General features: G+C 39.9%; 1 protein-coding gene across 1 annotated transcript in view; it reads left to right on the top strand.

The window, feature by feature from the left end:
- The window catches only part of Slc27a6 (solute carrier family 27 member 6), a 69,644-nt gene that overhangs the window by 16,067 nt on the left and 32,545 nt on the right, over nucleotides 1-21,032 (top strand). Inside the window, exons 3-4 of the mRNA XM_034517653.2 lie at nucleotides 13,812-13,970; nucleotides 16,313-16,437. Coding sequence (XP_034373544.1) covers nucleotides 13,812-13,970; nucleotides 16,313-16,437 — 284 coding nt within the window. The remainder of the gene's footprint in view (nucleotides 1-13,811; nucleotides 13,971-16,312; nucleotides 16,438-21,032) is intronic.

Genomic DNA, 21,032 nt, shown 5'->3' with positions numbered 1-21,032 from the left:
GTTTTTGCAATATGCAAAGCACAATTCACATGGCAAGTTAGAGGGACATATGGAATTTTGTTATTGACTTTACAGGCTCAGAAATGTGACTAAGGGGTGCAATAATCATGTAAGAAAGAGAAATCACTTTGTGCTAAGGTCCTGAAGGCTCACACCTAGGACTGTCACTTACTCATGCTTACACTTGGGATCCCCCTAATGCTGTGCCTGAATGTGGGAGAAAATTGTGCATGTTTCTTGAAAGACCCTGCTGCAAAAACAAACAAACAAACAAACAAACAAACAAAACTAATTAACCAAACAAATCAAATGCATTGAGCCTTCTTCTTGCATTGGACTTTATTAAACATCACAGGAGACCTTGCTGACTGATGTTCTCACTACACTTCAACTATGAGACTCTGAACCTAGTGTAGTCTTCTCCCAAGCACAGATCCTGGTTCCTTTAACCAGAAATCTATGCAGAGCATATGGTGCAGTGAGCAAAGAAGGAGTAGGCACTGACCGCTTTGGTTAAGGTGTCTGCAGTAGAGCAGGCATCAGTGGTTTGGTTTATACATTAATGTATTTAAACAATGTTATTCTAGGGGTTGCTTGAACTAGGTTGAGCTGCTCTCCCAGAGGACCCAGCTTTGATTTCCAGCACATATATGGGCCTGGCACACAGCCTTGTCTATAACCCTAGTTCCAGAGGATCTGAAAAGAGGACATTCTTTTGGCCTCCACAGTCACCAAGGGTGTACATGGTACAAAGACATACATGCAGGCCAAACAGCCACAAAATAAAATAAACATAATTAAACTATTATTGTAAGTCATATCAGTATTTAAATTTCCTTTCAAAATCGAGAAGCCTCTTTCATATTGTTAAAATTGGATAGTGATAGAGTAATTAGTGATTCTGTATCCTTTCTTATAAGATTTATTTTCTTTTTAAGGTTGGGGTTTGGTAAACCCCAGGTGTATGTGGGTGCCCTCAGAGGCCAGAAAGAGACCTCTTGGAGCTAGACATGCCTACTGAGTACTGAGAACTGAATTCTGAACCTATGATTAACATTTTTAAAAAATGTATAAATGCAAAAAGGAAAAGGGGGCATGGGATAGCGGTTTTCTAAGGGGGGGAATGGGGAAAGGGGATGGCATCTAAAGTGTAAATAGAATATCTGAAAAAAAAAAAACCAGGAAATCCTCTTAACAGTGATCCACCCTCCAGTCCTCTTTCTCCTCATACTGATGCTTCACCCTTGCATTTCAATGCCCACTATCACTTTTAACCATGGCTGAAAGAATTGTATTTGAGAATTCTGTCTCAGCTGAATTTTAAGGATGTGAAATCGAGTTTCCTTTGAGTTTTGCTCACTTCCCTTATTCTTATAAACATGACTACTCCTTGAAAACCCTCGCTAGTCCCTAGACTCTCTAGACTCAACAAAGATTCAGTTCCCAATCATATTGAAACTCCATACTTATATCCCAGTTTATTTAAGAAGTTACAGAAGTTTAGCCATTGGCTTATAATTCCTGATGGCCAATTTAAAATTATGATAACTACGGTAAGTAGTTGAGAGAGTCAATAAGTTCATATGCCAGAAAGAATAATTTAAACAAGATCTAGAACTGTTGTTTTGAAAGGCTAGCTCCTTTGTGCTGTCTTCCTGTTTCTGTCTTGTTTTTCCTTCCAGCCATCCTTGTAGTCTTCCGCTCCAGGCCAAAAGCAGTCTGCACACAGCAGGATGTGGAGTAACTGCATGAACTCACCAGAACTGAGAACTCCCCTTAGATTCTTACATCTTGCTTTATTTGAATTTGTGATAGAAATAAAAATTAATAAGACATGTTAAGACCTAACCCCCAGCTCCCTGGTGACGTGGCATCCTGTTATTTATGTGTTTGTTTCAAGTTTCTTACAGATTCTATTTATGAGTTATCTAGTGCCATTTGACTCATTATTAATTTTTATAAATTAATTTTATTGTAAAATATTTTTTCATAGAATACATTTTGTTCATGTTTTCCCTCTCCCTCAGATACTCCTGACCTCCATAACTTTATGTGCTCCAACTTTATGGTCTTTGTTTTCTCTTTCTCAAACAAGAACAAAGAAAACCACAAAACACACACTCACACTCACACACACACACACCCCAAACACAAAAATGAAAATTCGAACAAACAAGCAAAAAACAAAAGAGGAAGAGAGAAAAAAAACTAAATGAAATTAAAAAAAAATCCACAAAACACTATTGAAGTTTTTTGTGCTGGCTAATCATTCCTGGTCATGAGGCTCGCCCTGAAGTGTGGTTGTCACACCCAGTGAGACTCCGCTGGGAAAAATGATGACCTTTTCTTTGCCAGCAAACATCAGAGATAGCTTCCTAGTTAGACCTAAAACCCTGCAGATACCTCCTAGCTTCAGTGCTAGGACCCCTTGACTGAACCTGGGCTAGGTCCTGTGCATTCTGTCACAGTATCTGTACGTTCATATGTGCATCAGTCCTGGTCTGCCTGGAAGACACTTTTGCTTGGAGTCATCCATCACCTCTGGCTCTAAGTCTTTCTGCCTCCTCCTCCTTGTAGATCCCTTGGAGCTGAGGGGAAGGCTGTGATGAAGACATTCCATTTAGGATTGAGGGCTCCGAGGTCTTTGACTCTGAACTTTGTCCAGCTGTGACTCTCTGAGTTAATTCCCGTCTACTGTAAAAAGCCTCTCTAATGTAGGCTGAGCGCTGATCTAGGAGTATAGCTGGATGTTGTTAAGAGTCATTTTATTCCTTAAGCAGAATAATAGTATTAGGTTTCCCCCTAGGTCCAGGACCTATCTAGCTTCAGGTTCTTGGCTACTTTAGCAATAACAGGTATGGGTTCTATCTCACGGAGTGGGCCTTAAATTCCATTTAGAAAGTGGTTGTTATTCCCATAACACTTGTGCCAGCACTGCATCAGTTTATCTTTGCAGCTAGGTCACAGTTTTGTAGCTGGGTGATCTTGGTTGCACCTTTCTTTTTTGGTAGTGTTTAGAGTATTTTCCAATACCACAAATGCTGGTCACTAGGTGGGAAGCTTCTAGTTAGCCACCAGCTTGATGTCTGTGTGTTTTTGGGCATAAGTGTCAGTAGGGCTTTACCATCAAGTTGTGGACATCAAAAATAACATTGGCAATAGCCTGTGATATTTAGGGATTTATATGGGGCCACTTTGCACAATGACTCAACTGGATTTAACCAATTCCTGCCACTGGAGGTGTCATCTTGTCCATAAGATATCTAGTTGGGGCTTTGGTGCCACTATTATTTGGTTGCTTCACTTAGAATGAATATGTGTGTGTGTGTGTGTGTGTGTGTGTGTGTGTTTTCATATATCTGTATACATGAAATCTACATCTACATATGTATGGAAGTTTCTGCAGCAGTAGGTGTTAAAACAGATTTTAGTTTCATTTGTTCCTCCCCGTATTCCTTTGTTTACCCTTCACTCCCATTTCTTGCTTATTTAGTTTTCCTATTCTAGGTTCTTCTTGCCTCTCCGTAACACTAATTTTATTTTTCCTTCCATGGGAGATTCTTTCCTCTCCTCTGGTCCCTTACTAGCTACCTAACCTCTGTGGTTATTTGGTTTAAATCATGCATTTTGAAAGCTTAAAACCTAACATACACACAAAAGAGAAAACAGAATATTTGTTATTTGGGCTCTGGGTTACCTCATTTAGGATGATTTTTCCCCCTAGTTCCATCCATTTAAAGACAAATTTCTCCTTGTGAATAATATTTCATTGTGTAAATAAAGCACATTCTCCTTATCTATTCACCAGTTGATGGACATCCAGGCCATTTCTAAGTTTGTCTATTAGGAATGGGTCAGTAATTAACATGGTTGAGCAAGTGCCTCTGTAGTAAGGATACTGAGTCCTTTGGGTATTTGCTCAAGGATGGTATAGCTGGTCTTGAGGTAGTTTTATCCCCAGCTCCCTGAGAAATTGTGGCATGGATTTCCACAGTGGTTACACAAGTTGGCACCACCACTAACAATGATTGAGTGTCTACCGAGCCCACACCTTCACCTGTATGAGCTGCCCTTTGTTTTATTGATCTTGGCCATTCTGACTGGGATAAGAGTTTTAATCTGCATTTTCCTGATGGCTAAGGATGTTGACCATTTCACTAGGTGTTTCCCAGCCATTCATGTTTCATCTTTCCAGAACTCTCTTCTCAGATCTATACTCCATTTTTAAGTTGTGTTATCTATTTTCTTGATGTTCAGGATCTTTTTGTTTAAAGCTCATCATATATTCTAGAAGCTACCCTCATCATATGTATAATTAATAAAAATCCTTTCCCTTTCTGAAGGCTGCTGCCTTGATGGAATGATAGTGTCCTTTGGCATAAAGAAGCTTCTTAGCTTTATGAGGTCATACTTATTAAGTGTTAGTGACTGTGGTGTTGGTGTCCTGTACTATCACTATCCTGTTTAGAACATCCTTTCCTGTACCAATGAGTTCAAGCCTACTTTTCACTTTCTCTTTTACCATGTTCAGGGGAACTGGATCTACATGGAAGGTCTTAATCCATTTGGAGTTGAGTTTTCTACAGGGTGATAGACATGAGTCAGTTTGAGAACTTCTACATGCAATCATTCAGTCTGAACAGAACCATTTGTGGGAGATTTTGTCTTTTCTCCACTGTATTTTTGTCTCCTTTGAAAAAACCAGATGTCCATAGATGTGGACTTATGCCTGGGTCTTCAGTTCAGTTCAGTTGACCAATGTGTTTATTTTTATACCAATACCATCCTAGTTTTATCACTACAACTCTGTAGTACAACTTGAAATCTAGGATGGTGATACCTCCAGGAGTTCCCATATTATCCAGGATTGCTTTAGTTCTCCTGGGTCTTCTGTGTTTTCACATGACGTTGAAGACTTTTTTTCTCAATATCCATAAAGAATTATGTTGAATTATTTTTTTTTGTTCAAGTCTTTTTTAATTGCTTGATTAAAGTTATCCCAGGATATTACTTTTTTTTTTTAATTGAGGCTATTGTGAAAGGTACTGTTTCTATGATTTCTTTCTCAATCTGTCATTCGTATATAGGAAGGCAACTGACTTTTGTGTGTTAATTCTGTATCTTGTTATTTTTATAAACTGTTTGAAGGGTCTCTCGGTGTAGATACCTGTTCTAGTCTTTATTGGGTGGGTGATCCACTCTTTGGTTGTTATATCCCACTCTGGATCTTAGGCAAGTGTGCTGGGTGTGGGGTTCCTGGTAGAGAATAAATTTGATTGTTGTTAGGTGACACAAAGGAATGAAAATGGGCTAGGAGAAAAGGGTGAGATTTGTGGGGAAAAGAAGGTTTTCTGGAAAGAACTAAGGAGGCCCTGGGTCAGTACCGATTGGCAAAGTCTCCAGAAAAAGGAGGTAGGGAGAAGAAAATCTTTATAATTCATCTGAAGTATAGAAATCTAACCAGGAGTGTTTCCTAATAGGTTCCACTGTAGTAGAACTGCACAGAGGCTGACAGCTCTAACCAGATAATCCTTCACGCTTCACATTCTCATTCATGAAAATGTTTAACATAGTACTGTGGATTCAGATTCAAAACAAGATAGAGACTGTGATTATGTTTCGAGTTTAATTTTAAGAATTAAATAACATATAATTGCTTTTTATGTACAGACCAAAATTCATATATTCTAGAGCATCTGACCAGGGTCTATTGTATATTAAATGATATTTTTCTTTTCCCTGCCTTCCCCTCTCCCTCTTGCTCCAGCCCCACTTTGCTTCAGGCCTCCACTTGCTCTGCATCCCCACCCTCTCCAGCCCCACTTGCTCATAAGAGGGCATCAGATCTCATTATGGATGGTTGTCAGCCACCATGTGGTTGCTGGGATTTGAACTCATGACCACCAGAAGAGCAGTCAGTGCTCTTAACCGCTGAACCATCTCACCAGCCCAAATGATATTCTCTTTAATCACTGTTTTTTAAAGAATTTTTAAAGCATATATAATATTTGTGTGTCTCTCTGTTGGGGTATATGCATGAGAGTACAAGTTCCCAAAGATACCAGAAGAGGGTCTTTAACCTTAGGAGGTGGATTATAGGGCATTGTGAACCTCCTGATGTGGGTGCCAGAAGCTGAACTCAGGTCTTCTACAGGAATAATACATACGCTTAACCTCTGAGCCCGATCTCTCTAGCCCAAGTCATTGGTTTCTTTTATGATGCGTATATAGTTTTAGAATTATTTAACTTTAGTTCCATTACCTGTTGCACTGGGCACTATTTTGAGACCTTGTTTTATTAGCTTTCTAAAGATGCTGTGATAAAGTACCTTGACTGGGAGTTTAAAATAAGAGAAATATATTCTGCCCAGTTCTTGAGGCTAAGAGTCTAAAGCAAAGGAGTTGTCAGGGTCATGTTCACAGAAAAGTAAAGAAAGAATCTTTTTCACCTCGTCTGACTCTGGTTGAATCAATTGCAAAAAGCCAGCAGGTATTAATACATAGCGCCACTGAAGGCCTTGTGGTAGATGCTAAATTAACGTAAATACAGCATGAAGAACTCCCTCACACCTTGGAAATGAATAGCATATCATAGAAATATTGAGTAAAAAACATAGCAGCTATGATAAATGTAAAACTTTTACTCTCAGAGATCCATGTTAAACTGTGGCAGAAATACAGTACAAAGAATGTAAATAACATAGTTTTTTCTATGTTCTGGAAAAAAAAAAGAGTTTTCAAGAATAATGAATTTTGTTTCTTTTGCATACTATTAAGTACTGGGTACCTAAATATCTAATACTCCCTGATGAGGGGCTCACTGTCACCTCATCTTCCATATCTAGAGGATGACACTCTACACTTATTAGTGACTAAATGAAAGTTTTAAAGAACTTAGTCCCACCTCACCCTAGCCATTAGTTTTTGTATTCTTAGTCCTGAAAAAAAAAAAAAAGAGTTTCTTAAAAACAGTATCCTGGTTCCTTTCCAGTCCCCTCACAGTCAGACCCTTGAAACCCACTACACTCCAAGGCTTTCCAAGTGTGGAGACATGAGCTGTCGGGATCATCTGTTCCTCTTGTCTACTTGACTTTCATTCTGTCCTTGGCTTTAAACCTCAGGATTCTGCTGGAGTTTCTGGTCACCACTCCACTCTCAGCTGTCATATTGCTTCCTGCATGAAGGACTTTGTCCGTTTTCTGGAAGCTAGCCTTCCTTCCCCTCCTCCTCCCTGCTTCAGGGATTTGCAACTTTACTTATCAATGGTGCCAAAAACAAGGCATCTTTCTGAATTCACTTAACCTTTGGCTTCAAACTGGCCTTAAAACCACAATGATCCTATGACTTCCAGAGAAGCCAAGGGATTTACCCAAATGTGCTTTATTAAGGTCGAGCAATTAAGTACCCAGATGTACTCCCAGAATAATTAACTACCAAGTGGTATTTAAAAGAAAATGTCTAGTGTATTATCCTAAATTTATATTTGAATAGAATCTGGAAAGTAGGATTCATCCCACTGGGTGAGAATTAGACCATACCACAGTTTGGAGACAATTTTGAAGCAAGTTTAATTAAATACTGGCCAGAATGTTGGCCTCTGGCCAGATCCATTCCTGGGTTTCCAGAAAATGGCAAAGAGTCATATTTTGCTTAGACTTAAAAAGCAAAACCATAGGGCTACTGCATTTCCCATGCCCTGGTACATGCTTGCCCGTGTACCAGGGGCAAGCATATATCCTGATGTATTTTCTGCCTATGCACCTCCTGCCTACATCCAATCAGGGGTCAGCATGTACCCCTGATGTGTTTCCTGCCCTCTTACTTCCTGCCTACATGTGATCAAGCATATCTGGCTCAGTTGGGTCAAACTTGTTTAGGTGAATAAAAACATGTTACCTCCCACCAACAGTAGTCTCCAGTATTTCAGGAAGTATCTGTCCTTGGGCAAGTGGGGTTTACAGGTTAGCTTTTACCCTTACAGTAGTTTTATTTATTTATTTATTTATTTATTTATTTATTTATTTATTTATTTATTTTGGTTTTTTGAGACATGGTCTCTCTGTGTAGCCCTGGCTATCATGGATCTCACTCTGTAGACCAGGCTGGCCTCGAACTCAGAAATCCGCTTGCCTCTGCCTCCCAAGTGCTGGGATTAAAGGTGTGTACTACCACTGCCCAGTCCCAGTCCAGACTTAACTAATTCAAAGGTGTGTACCACCACTGCCTGGCCAGTAGTTTTATTTTAAAACTGGAAAAAGTATAGTTTTAATAAATCTCTTATTAAAATGTAAGCAGCTATGCAGAGACAGAAAGCAAGAAGAAAGTAAAGCTTGTTCTGACTTTAGGTGAGACAGTGTTTATTCATGATGGGGGTACTTGTGCAGATGGTCAAAATGTCTACAGAAGAAGATGGGATCTGGCCCCTTATAAGAACAAAAACTACTACCACACCACAGCCTCTCTCTCTCAGATCTGATTGGACTGGCCAAAGGAAGCTGGGACATATAGTCTTTTAGCAGAAAACTATCACAGTGGCCAACATTTATGTGAATCTATTCTGTGTTGTTCAATTCGATGATGACAAAATTGTTGTTTCAGTTACTCCTGTTGAAAATAGAGCCACGAGGGCTGGAATGGTGGCTCATGCTTATAGTCACTGGAGTTTGCAAACTGAGTCAGGAGATTACAAATTTAAGGACAGACTAGACAGATTAGAGTGACATGCCACAAAACAAAATAAAATTTTGCGAACCAAGTATAAGCATGAGATAGCCTTGATGCCACTCCATCAGACAGAAGATATACTTTGTTTCCTTTTTGTCTCTGCCCTAACACAGGAAGAAAACCCAACAGGAAACATTGGAGATTTGAGTTTGTTGACCTATTTCTAATCTTTTGCTTCACAGATTTGCTTGGAAGCATAGAAGAAATCCTTCCCAGCCTCCCAAAACATGTCAGGGTTTGGGGAATGAAGGATTCTGTTCCAGAAGGTATCATTTCACTCAAAGAAAAGCTGAGTCTTGCCTCTGATGAGCCAGTACCACCAAGTCATCATGTCACCTCAAGCCTCAAGTCTACTTGCCTCTACATTTTTACCTCCGGAACAACAGGTATGTACCTTCTTCTTCTTCTTCTTCTTCTTCTTCTTCTTCTTCTTCTTCTTCTTCTTCTTCTTCTTCTTCTTCTTCTTCTTCTTCTTCTTCTCTCTCTCTCTCTCTCTCTCTCTCTCTCTCTCTCTCTCTCTCTCTCTCTCTCTCTCTCTCTCACCCCCCCCCATGTATGTTGTGTTGCATGTATGAATGTTTATGCCAGTGCATACATGTAGAGGCCATAATAGGATGTCATGTGACCTCCATTGCTCTCCTGCCTGTTGCCTTGAGGTAAGTTTATCATTAGAACTTTCTGGCTAGATTTACTAGATGGCTAGCTAGTGTGTGTCTGTGTGACCAATGCTGCAGTTACACACACTGCACAGACATGATGCACATACAAATAATTAAAAATAATAAAATCTTAGCTCTGATGTGTTAGATCTCACGTTCAGGACAGATGGCCAACTGAGGAGCCTATTTAATGCATCAAAATAGACATGTCTTCCAGGCTCTCCCAACATCTGTACCTACTACAAAGTCATCCTTGAAGGGACTCCAGCAGGCCTGAACCTGCAAGCATGACTTTGGCAGACCTTACCCTTCCTCCATTTTCTCTGCCTTATAAAAAAAAAAAAAAAAAAAAAAAAAAAAAAAAAAAAAAAAAAAAAAAACTACTAGATTACATTCCTAAAGCTAGGCACAAAGATCTATTCCATTATTTGGCTACTCCTCCTGAGGTTGACTACCAAGGTCCAGCTACCAAAGTATTAAAGTCCAGCAATCAAATGCCCCCTTTGGCTACCTTAATTAACCTGTCCAATCAAAGTTAAACACCTCATCCTGACACAGGGTTTCCCCTTTTATCTTTATAAGCTGTCATTTGCCTGTAGGCCACCCCATCTCCTCCCTATCTAGAGGCAGTCCTCTACCCCTCCCTGGCAAATACCCCTTCTCTCTTCACCTTTATTCCTTTTCCTCTTTTCCTCTATCTCCTATATTTGTCCCTTATTTCCTGGCCTCTGTCCCTCTGGGACAAATAAATTTCCTTTGTGCTAAGAACTTGGACTTGGGGAGTCTTGTGCTGGGTCCTTTCAATCCTAGCTGGCTGGCATACCCTGCCCCCTTTCCCTGAACTCTTCAGCCTAGGTGCTGAGTTGGGCCTCTTCCCCAAGCTTCTCTTCCCTATATAGCCCAGCCACTTTGGCTATTCCAGTCTCTAGGCCTCAGCTTCTTTCTTGCCTCTCTCTCTTCTCATCCTATTTTGCTCCCTCCCTCATCCAGTCTGGGCTCTTCCAGATGCCTCTGGCTATATTTTTTCTGTCATATACAATAAGCCTTCTTCCCCAACCATACCTAGGGGCATCATGTCTTTATGTTTATGTTTTCATTCATGATATAGTGCATGCTTTTGATGCTAGGACTACGGATGGTGAGGGTTTGGGTCAGTAACATGAAGGACATGTTAGTTGCTGTAGCGCACTGTCTCATGGGGATAGAAAGTTCTCTGAAGCTGGAAGGGACAACTGGCTTCTCAACAATATAGATCCCGAGATAACAAGTATGTTGAACTAATTTGTGATACCATCTCTTCCTCAATAAGGACACACAGCTGTAAATAATCCCATGCAGTCTATCAGGTGACTTTGGGACATCCCTGTTCCAGACATCCTTTCTTCTCCTTCAGCCCTCTCCAGCTTTTGTGTTCTTGCCTTGAGTTTGTTCTTTATCATCACCATGGAAATTCTTTCTATGTTTTCTTTACTTGATACCCTACTCACCAGAGCATCAGCTATTTTATTCCTTCATTTCTTCCTGCCTAGTTCTCTATGTAGCATCCTGATAAGGGATACATGGAAGGGAACAATTTTTTTTCATTTTTATTGGTTATTTTTATCGACATTTCAAATGTTGTCTCCTTTCCAGGTTCCCCCTCCAGAATTTCCCTATCCCATCCCCCTCCCCCTGCCTCTATGAGTGTGCTCCACCACCCACTCACCCACTCCTGCCTCAGCACCTTAGCATTCCCCTACACTGGGGCATAGATCCTCCCTCCACAGGACCAAGGGGCTCTCCTCCCAATGATGCCAGATAAGGCCATCCTCTGCTACATATCCAGCTGGAGCCATGGATGCCTCCATGTGTACTCTTTGGTTGGTGGTTTAGTCCCTGGGAGCTCTGGAGGGTCTGGTTGGTTGATATTGTTGTTCCTTCTTCCATTCTTTTTCTCGTCTCATCTCGTCTCGTCTCATCTCATCTCGTCTCGTCTCGTCCCGTCCCGTCCCGTCCCGTCCCTTCCCTTCCCTTCCCTTCCCTTCCCTTCCCTTCCCTTCCCTTCCCTTCCCTTCCCTTCTCTTTTCTTTCCTTCTCTTTTCTTTTCTTCTCTTCTCTTTTCTCCATGTCTTTTCTTCAAGACATGGCTTTTCTGTGTAGCCCTGGCTATCCTGGAACTCACTGTGCCACCAATCCCAGTGTGTTAACGTTTTACCCGAGAGCCCTGATCTTGGTTTGGCTTATTCTTCTGTTTGTCTTCTTCATTAAAATCTAAACCTCATCCACTTATGATCAGTTTCTGAGAAGTTCCCATCCTTTGCCTTCTTTATCAAAAATTTTGACATGTACCTTCCATCGTTTTGAGTAAGTTTAAGAGTTTATTACACGTGGAAAAAATAACTAAACTGTCGAGGGAAATAGTCAAGAAAGTCGCTACAGTGGCTTGAAAGGAGTCAGGAGAATTAGATGTTGTGTTGCTACCTTTGGACTGGCCTCTCCCTGAAGATCATTTAATTTAATTTCTGGTTTGCTCTGAGCTTCAGGACACCTCAGAGAATTCAGAGGATGTGGTAACTAACCCATAAAGCTTTTCTGTCATAAAAAACAAGCATGGATATTTGCTCTCCTGGATGTGGAACAGAATGTTATTCTTTCCAAACATGACTAGAGCTGGTCTCCCTTCACATATTCATGTGTAGTTTTGAGGAGGAAATTTGGAGAGATTTTCAGTACAGGGTGTAAAAGACTAAGCTAATGGGAGTAGCTACAAAGATACCTTTTTAAAAGAACATGATTTTAAGTTAGTGGCAAATATTATCCCAACTTCATACATGAGGTCAAGTCTGATCCCATTAATGAAGCAGAGCGTGAAGTCTGTCAGAAGTTTCAGAGCTGGTACAGAACAAGGTAGACTTGAGAGTTCCTGGAGGGCATTTGAAGTCTCCATGGACTGAGACTGACCTTTGATGCCTCCTGTGGTGTCCCAGGCTTGGCTTCCCAGGCTTGGCTTCCCCGCCTGCCTCCAGGAAAACCCCCTGCTTGGCTTCATCCCCTTAACATTTTATAAATCCACTGAGTTTGTTAATGAGATAGCTTCTTAGTTTTTGTGGCTCTGGGGATTGGATTCAAGGCTGCATGCTCATGAATGCTAACTGAGGGAGCACTTTACCACCGAGCTGCATTTCAAGCCACAAGGAGGAAGCCAGGTTGTCTTTCGTGATGGAGACATACAGCTTGAACCACATAAAAATGTTAATGTTCAAACATCATACAGTATCATATGGGCTAACCTTTCAGATTTTTTGATGGATGTATTTTTTACACTCACATATTCAAACACAGTAACAATAAATTTGAAAATAATTTTTAAAAAAAATCCATCTGTAGATGCCAGTACTTAAAACACTGTGAAAAATGCAAACATTTTGGATATTACTTGCAACATTACATTTTCATGAGAAACATTATATGTGGAAGAAGGCTAGACAGAGAAGAAAGCTCTTTTTGGCTCATGAAATGTATGGAAATGTCCCAACATATTTCATGATCTTTGAATTTTTAAAGGATCATATGACTAGACATGTTTAAACATGATGAAGTGAATGGTCCATAGTGAGAGTCCTACTTCCTACTTGGAGGAATTGTTCTCTGGAAAACTTCTGCTTTACAACATTTAGATTTTATTATGATCCCTCTCATTTGAGGGCACATGTTTTCTGATGTTAGCATTCCTTTCATTATTTTAGCAGATTCTACAAATTTCTAGAATTTGCTATATAATGTGTTATTCTAGATATTAGAATAATTTGGTGTATTTTTGTCTCAATCTTTTGTGTAGTTGGTATTGGGGTAATCTTTCTTTCATAGATTTCTATACAACAGGAATATATATATATATATATATATATATATATATATATATATATTATATATAAACAATTCTATGAGAAATAGTTTATTATGAACACAATATGAGAGGCCATGGTCCTACATAACAGATTCAAGATACTCTGGAAGCCATATTCTGCCACTGAAGTTACAGAACAAAGGAACTTATAAGTCAACCCATTCAGAAAATACAGTGGGGGCATTAGACAGGGCTACAGCAAAGTGGGGACACTTTTTGAATGTGCTTCAGATATTAGTTTAAAGCATTCTTAGCTGTAGGTTGATGAAGGCTAGAAGCCTGCTAAGCTTAACGATATGTTCTAGAAGGTTTACCCAATGATCATAAAAAAAATTAGCTCATATACAAAGGTAAACACAAATAGCTATTTTCTAAAGCATATAAGCTAACCAAGATAATTTTTTCTTCTCCAGCTACATTCCATATTTCCATAATTATGATAATTTACTTTGCTGAGGTCAATTTGTGTGATCTTTAACCTGGATGGCAGTCCCTCAAAAAATGTGTATGGGCTAATGCTTCTTCCTTTCCTTCTCTCCCAGGTCTACCCAAAGCGGCTGTGATTAGCCAGTTGCAGATGTTGAAAGGATCTGTTGGACTATGGGCATTTGGCTGCACAGCTGATGACATCATTTATATAACCCTCCCTCTGTACCATAGCTCAGGGGCTCTCCTTGGAATTGGTGGATGTGTTGAGTTGGGTAAGTATCTTTTTGATAAGTCATCATAATGTTTAGTCAGAGATTATGTTTATTATAACTTGAAAGTATTCATAGAATTTGAAGGGACTGTATGTATATTGCACAGTTAGAATTTGTGGAAAGGACACACTTTCATAACATAGCATGTTCTTAAACTATAAAGAACAACATCCTGGGCATTTGCCCTTGTGGTATAGACTCCTTTTTCCTGGTGGTTGCTCATTCTCTGGTAGACTAGTCCCCTGATTCCCAGACAGTCAGTCACAGCTGCATTACAGCTTAGAGCAATCTCTGACACCACAACGATTACCTCAGCAGCATTCTGCTGAGCAAAACAAGTCAAAGCTCAGACAAGAGTCTAGATATGAACACTGGAAAAACAGACTCTGCCTCTTCCAGGCAAGAAGAACAAGCTTGTATTACACAGACGAGTTGTAAGGCCAGTTTCTTTTCTCCCTACACTCTGTCCCAAACACCCAGGAAGTCTAATGATAGAGTTCATGATCCAATAGATTCCATTTGCAGACATGCACGATGATGTTTCATTTGCTAGCTCCAAAATAATAGAGCCCATTAATGACTGCTAAGTGTGTGCCTGACCTATGATTGCAAGTCATTCAGACTGTGATCAACACTCACAGGAAAAAAAAATATCAATTGTTCAAAGTATATGTAAGAAGATGTATAGAGACATACACTGCTGTCAAAATTGGGTTGTTAGAAGTCAGTGTTGGACCATAGTCACTTCTCCACAGACACAGCAAGATGATTGTTCATACATGTACATATTAATCACCTTTGTGAGAGTTAAGGGAACTGGATGACCCACCAGAGCACCTGACTTGAGTATAAGAGAAAGAATGAGGAAGGAGGGAAGGGATACAGAGATGAGAGATAGAGAGAGGAAGAGAGGGATAGGAAGGGGGAGAGGGAGAGAGAGGGGAGAGGGGAGAGAGTGAGATAAAGATAGATAGATAGATAGATAGATAGATAGATAGATAGATAGATAGATAGATAGATAATCCTTTGTGGAAAAGAGGCATTTAACCTGGGTCTGTTCTTGAAGCCTAGTGCCAGAACAGTGTAGTGAAATCCACTTCTAGCCCCAGGAACCCCACTGCCACACTGTACCTGTTATGCACTGAGCTATAAGGCTTACTAGCTGCCCCTAGCATCTCTTCTTGAACAATCAGGGACAGAGCTGAGAGCAAGACTTCATCCACTGTGAAGCAGGGCATGAAAACAAGTGTGGGTACCCGTTTTAGAACTTGGAAGTAGTAAAACATGGGGTAGTCATAAGACCAAGTGATTTTACTCATGGATACATGTCCAAGGGAACTGAAAACATTACGTCACACTTGGCCGCGGGTGTGCTTATTATTCTTGTCGGCCAAGAGAAGAAGCAACACAAATACATACTACTGATGTATTGACAAAGAAAATGTTACATATCTATGGATATATTCAATCATAAAGAGTATGAAGTGTTAATACATGCTACAAGATAAACAGACCCAAACCACATTTTATAGTAAATGAAAGACCAGACACAATATGTTACACTAGTCCAGAGAGGGAAAGTTGAGAGGCAGATGCTCATAAATGATCACCAAGAGTAAGGGGAGTTGGGAAGGGGGAGTTGAAAATTGAAATGACTGCTAAGGTGATGATGGTCCTTTGGAGAATTAAAAACAAATGTTCTAGAATTCGATGATGATGTTGATGATGGCATCTTTGTGACTATATGAAAAAGCTTGGGATTGTATACTTTAAATTGTGAATTACAACCCAACTAAAAAAATAGACACCACGTTAAAATGCTATTAAAGCTAGATTCTATACCCATTAATGAACTTTTTGCTGATGGGATTTTAGCACAGCTTATTAAATCTTGACTTCAGGGTATAATGAAGCTGCTTTAAAGTCCTCACAATAAAGTGCACGCTTTTCTGCAAAGATAAAATGAGGCAATATCTCTGAGAAGAAGGATGGATGACCTGCCCAGTGCCCGTGGCAGTATACATGTACTTCCAGCAATGTGGTAGTCTACATACATGTACTTTCAATGCTGTGCTAGTATACATGTGCTTCCAGGGCTGTGGGATTATACATGTAATTGCTGATTTTGATTTCCATTCCACAAATCGCGACAAGTGCATATGCCATCAATACTGCGTGACTACACTAAGACATCAATCTTCAAGGTCATGTTTCCAAATGGGTTTGTTACCGATGACTGTGGATGAGGCATAAAAGCCTGGGAAGTGAGAAGATCTGTTAGGACATCACAATCAGTTGTGTGCCATGTTAACGTAGTGCTTGTTTTTAATCCCTTCTCATAGGGGCCACATGTGTGTTAAAGAAGAAATTCTCCGCAAGCCAGTTTTGGATTGATTGCAAGAAGTATAACGTGACTGTGTTTCAGTATATTGGGGAACTTTGCCGTTACCTGTGCAAACAACCTCAGGTAAGAGCATTGCTGTGGAGACACTGAGGGCTTCAGACAAAATATGCTTTCTTCACTTTCAATGCGCAATCTTTCAGTACAGAATTTATCAAATACACACAGATGCTTATAGTATACAAGATAAAGGAAATATAAAAGTCCAAGAAAATAAGAGGGCCACTCAAGAAAGTGTCAATAATACACTTTGTCCTGCAGCAGGGCCAGGCAGATCCATAGTCTGATGCACTTCAGGTTCAGGCCAATTCCAATTTGACTGTGAAATTAGATGCATAGATTTACAGAAAAGTAATTCCAAATTGAAAGTAGATAATGCCTAAAAATTCTGGGCTTTATAAATGACACCGATGAATAGTTTCCTAGTTTTCTGTTAAGTCAAGCTGACATTCTTTTGATCAATTGCTGCTGTGTGAAAAATAAGTGAGTGCAGAGATCTGACAGAGCCTGGGGTTTGTCTCTGAGACTTATTTGCTTTTACTGTCCTTGGCTTTGTTCTGGTCTCATTTATCTTCCAAAATGCAAAAAAAAAAAAAAAACCTTTCTGACCTCTAAAGGCTCTTGACAACTAAGATGTGGTTTTTTTCTTTAATCAAATCAACATGAACCCCTTCCAGAAGAGCTCTAGAGCATGCTACCCTTTGCAAGGAAGGGCAGCAGAACCATGGCTCCGAGCTACACCTCCTGGCCTGAGTTGTTTCTCTCAGATTGTTTGCCAAGGTGTTGGATGGATGGTGGACTGGGATAGCTCTTCTCTTCTTCTTGGTTAAAATATTAACACTGCTGTTTCCACTCATTACGTACAGGCCAGATAAAACTAAGCTGGGAGCCCTAAATACAAAACAAAATAAATATGTGTGATTGCGCAGGACAGATGAACACAGAAAAGAATGAATGTGACTGAGGATGTGGATAGCCTCATCTACAGGAAGCTTTTATTCATGAGTTTGGAGTTCATCATGGGGCAACCTTCTGTCTGCTTGTCTCCTTTTGTCAGAAGCCATCTGTATTTTTTCTTATCAGCAAATCTGTATCTATTTAAAGAACATTTGGCTTCATTATCCTTTCTCATCATACACACACACACACACACACACGCACGCACGCACGCATGCATGAGGTTTTAAACCATGGTCTATGGAATACTCAGTTTTGTTCTTATTCTGTAAGCCTGCCTAACTTTCTGCTTGTACTGTCTTAGTACATTATTGTAGTGTTTGCAAGGAAAGCCAACTAACTGTTGGAGCACATGATTTTTCTCAAAGAGGCATAGGTGTGTTCTAGGGACATGCATGCATGTTATTGATAGGTTTAGGCTGAGAGATCATACCTAGAATCAGAGTAGAAGGAGCAAAATCCCTGCCATCTGCTGCTTATGCTTTTAGATGATCATTTCGGAATGAAACCCTGTTTTCTGTAGTAAGCAGTTCTGCATGCTGGGCTGTAGGCAACAAACATTTGGTTTTGTTTTCTGCGTGTCTTGCTTCTGCCTCTCTATGTACCAATGAACATTCTCAGTTCCTTAAAACTTAAAGTTATGCATAATTTTCTGCATTTCAAGAGAAACTCCGAACTGTCAGTTTCTGTGGGCATCCGTACTGGCTGGTTCTGTGTGTCAACTTGTCTCAAGTTGGTGTTATCACAGAGAAAGAAACCTCCCTTGAGGAAATGCCTCTGTGAGATTTAGCTGTAAGGCATTTTCTCAATTAGCGATCAAGGGTGGGAGGGTCCACTGTGGGTGGTGCCATCCCTGGGCTGGTAGTCCTGGGTTTTAAAAGAAAGCAAGCTGAGCAAGCCAGGGGAAGCAAGCCAGTAAGTAGTATTCCTCCATGGCCTCTGTCTCCAAGCTCCTACTCTCTGTAAGTTCCTGTCCTGACTTCCTTTGTTGATGAACAGCAGTGTGGAAGTGTAAGCCGAATAAATCCTTTCCTCCCCAACTTGCTTCTTGGTCATGATATTTGTGCAGGACTAGAAACCCTGACTAAGACAGCATCTAAAGAGGGTCTTCAGCCCGATTGTATTAGGTTCTGAGTTGGATGAGAGTCTGTGTTCTGGAAGAACAAGACTATTTCTGGGAAGGAATTGCTGCAGCAGATAGCAGCTTAACAAAGAGGTTTTTTGTTTTTTGTTTTTTGTTTTTTGTTTTGTTTTTGTTTTTACATTGGTGTGACTCCTCTGTGGTTATGATCACATCAGTCCGGTACTTTGTACTGAAAGCCAGATGGGCATATCTACAGAGAACTAAGCCATAGGATATTTCTGATAGAAGTTCTGACAGTGTCAGAAAGTCTGTCTAACTGTTAGGAGGGATTTTAAATGGCTGAAAAATAGGTATTTTCTGTGGTTCTTAAATGTCTCTATTTAATCTAGCTATCATCCATCGATATATCTATCAGTCAACTATCTATGTATCTATCTATAAATCATCTATCCATCTATCTAATCTATCTACCTATCATCCATCTATCCATCTTCTATCTATCCATCTACATCTATCTATCATCTATGTATGTATCTATCTAATCTATCATCTATATATCTAATCTATTATCTAGATATCATTTATCTACATTTATGTATGTATGTATGTATCTATCTATCTATATCTATCTATCAGATATCTTCCTCTCTCATTCTTTCTACATGTGTGTGAGACTATCTAAAGACTTGGGAGTAAAGATGTAAAGGGTTCTGTATGCTTTTCTAGAAACATAAGAGAAAAGCAGTGCATCAGACTCATGTTCGGATGCCTCCTTTAAAACCACTGGTCTAGTTTTAGTAAAATGAAGTGTGGACCTTTAAGACTTATTCAAGTATGTCTGCAAACAATAATAAATAGAAGTATGTAAGTGTCAGAGAAAAATACCATAGAAAGAATACCATTATCAAAAGAATTTGTATCACTTTTCTATATATACACTCCATATTGAGAATTTTGTTCTCACCTACCATGTCAATGAGCATTGATGGCCTTTGAGGGGTCCCATGTAGATTGACTAGAATGTTTATGGGAACATTTCCTAGAGAAATTATTGTTTTGTGTTCTTACCCTTGGATATCAGAGGATATTTGTTATAATCATAGCACACATTTTGGGTGTACAGTCCACATCCCTTCTTCTGGATGCTGGGAAACACTTGTTCTCACAATTATTTCAAATAAATGCCCTCACATGACTGACCTGACTGTCCTTCACATAGTGGCTTGGATCAAGGGAGTGGTCTACCCAGTGCTCAAACTCTCAGACATCCCATCTCAGTTCCAGAGTGACAATGAAGTTAGTTAAGGTCGCTATGAAAGCTGTGCCAGTTAACCAGATAGTACTGTTTGTGTTAAAATGGAGATTTTGTGCTTTGAACTTTACTTATAATTTAGGAGACAGGTCATCAAGCTTGTTCTATAAAGATGCATAATAATAAATATTTTTGGCTTCATGGATCCCAGTGCCTGCCTCACCATGGTATGACTCTGCCTATGCATCTCAAAAATGCCATAGATGATCTCCAAATAAAAGCTATGGCTGTCCTTCATCAAAATGTATGAAACAAACAGGTGGGCCAGTTGTGTTCTTTGAAGGCTATAGTTCACCAAAGCTTGATTTAGACTTCATGATAATATTAGACACCTTTGTGATAATAAAGCAAAATTTTTATTCATTTGCAAATATAATTTTTTTAATCTTTCATCTATTTTATTTTATTTATCAAATCATAATTTTTACTTTTTCACACAGGGGTTATACACAGAAAAAGGCAGGATGTGGGGAAGGGGATGACACAGGAGCATAGGTGTTCAGGGGGAGTACAGATATCTTCCAGAACAAAGTATTGGCTGGGTGAAGGTTCAAGGGACAGGTCACTATGACTCTGCCTATGATTCACGTATCCTTGTCTAAGTTGGTACTATCCACCAAGGCTACCTATGTACAAGGTCTATGACTACTCAGGCTGGTAAATTTTCACCAAATCTGCCTGTTTACAATAGCTTATAGCCATCTGTTTCAGTAATTTTCCACAGAGACCCAAGACTTTGTGTTAGCAGGCATGTATGTCAGGCCTATTGCTGATTTTAGGCCTATGGCTGATTTTAGGCCTTCAGTGTATAAGCAAGGCTACCTCTGACATCTCCTCCCTTCTCCAAGTATAGAAGGGCCTTGGTGATTCTAATCTTGTGAAGGTGGAGATAGAGGCCTGACCTCCAGTAATTAAAGGGGACCTTGTAATGGCTCCAGTCCTCCTGTTGTTGTCCAGTGAGGCATGAGGGCCATACCCATTCCAATGTTTTTTTCCTGGAGAGGGGATACTTTTCACATCAACCCTATGCAGTCAGACTTGCCCCTCAGGGAACCCAGAAAGATATTTTTAATTTTTATTTATATTCCCTTGCAGTGCTTAGCCTCGCAGCCTAAGCAAGAATTCAGATCATCAGTCAGAAGGGCTTCTGGGTGGCCCCTCTCTGCTTGGTCTAGGGGTGGAAGTCCCTTCTTTTAAGATGGGTGGAGATGGGATTTGGGAACACCCTGGATAGAGTAACAACTTCATCTTGAGTCTTGTGGTCCTCCATAGCTAACTTATGATAATGTATCTGAATAGATTTTGCTA

Source organism: Arvicanthis niloticus, chromosome 14 (assembly GCF_011762505.2).
Source record: "Arvicanthis niloticus isolate mArvNil1 chromosome 14, mArvNil1.pat.X, whole genome shotgun sequence".
NCBI lineage: Eukaryota > Metazoa > Chordata > Mammalia > Rodentia > Muridae > Arvicanthis > Arvicanthis niloticus.
Note: the sequence above shows the minus strand (reverse complement) of the source record. Positions and strands in the feature narration are given on the sequence as shown.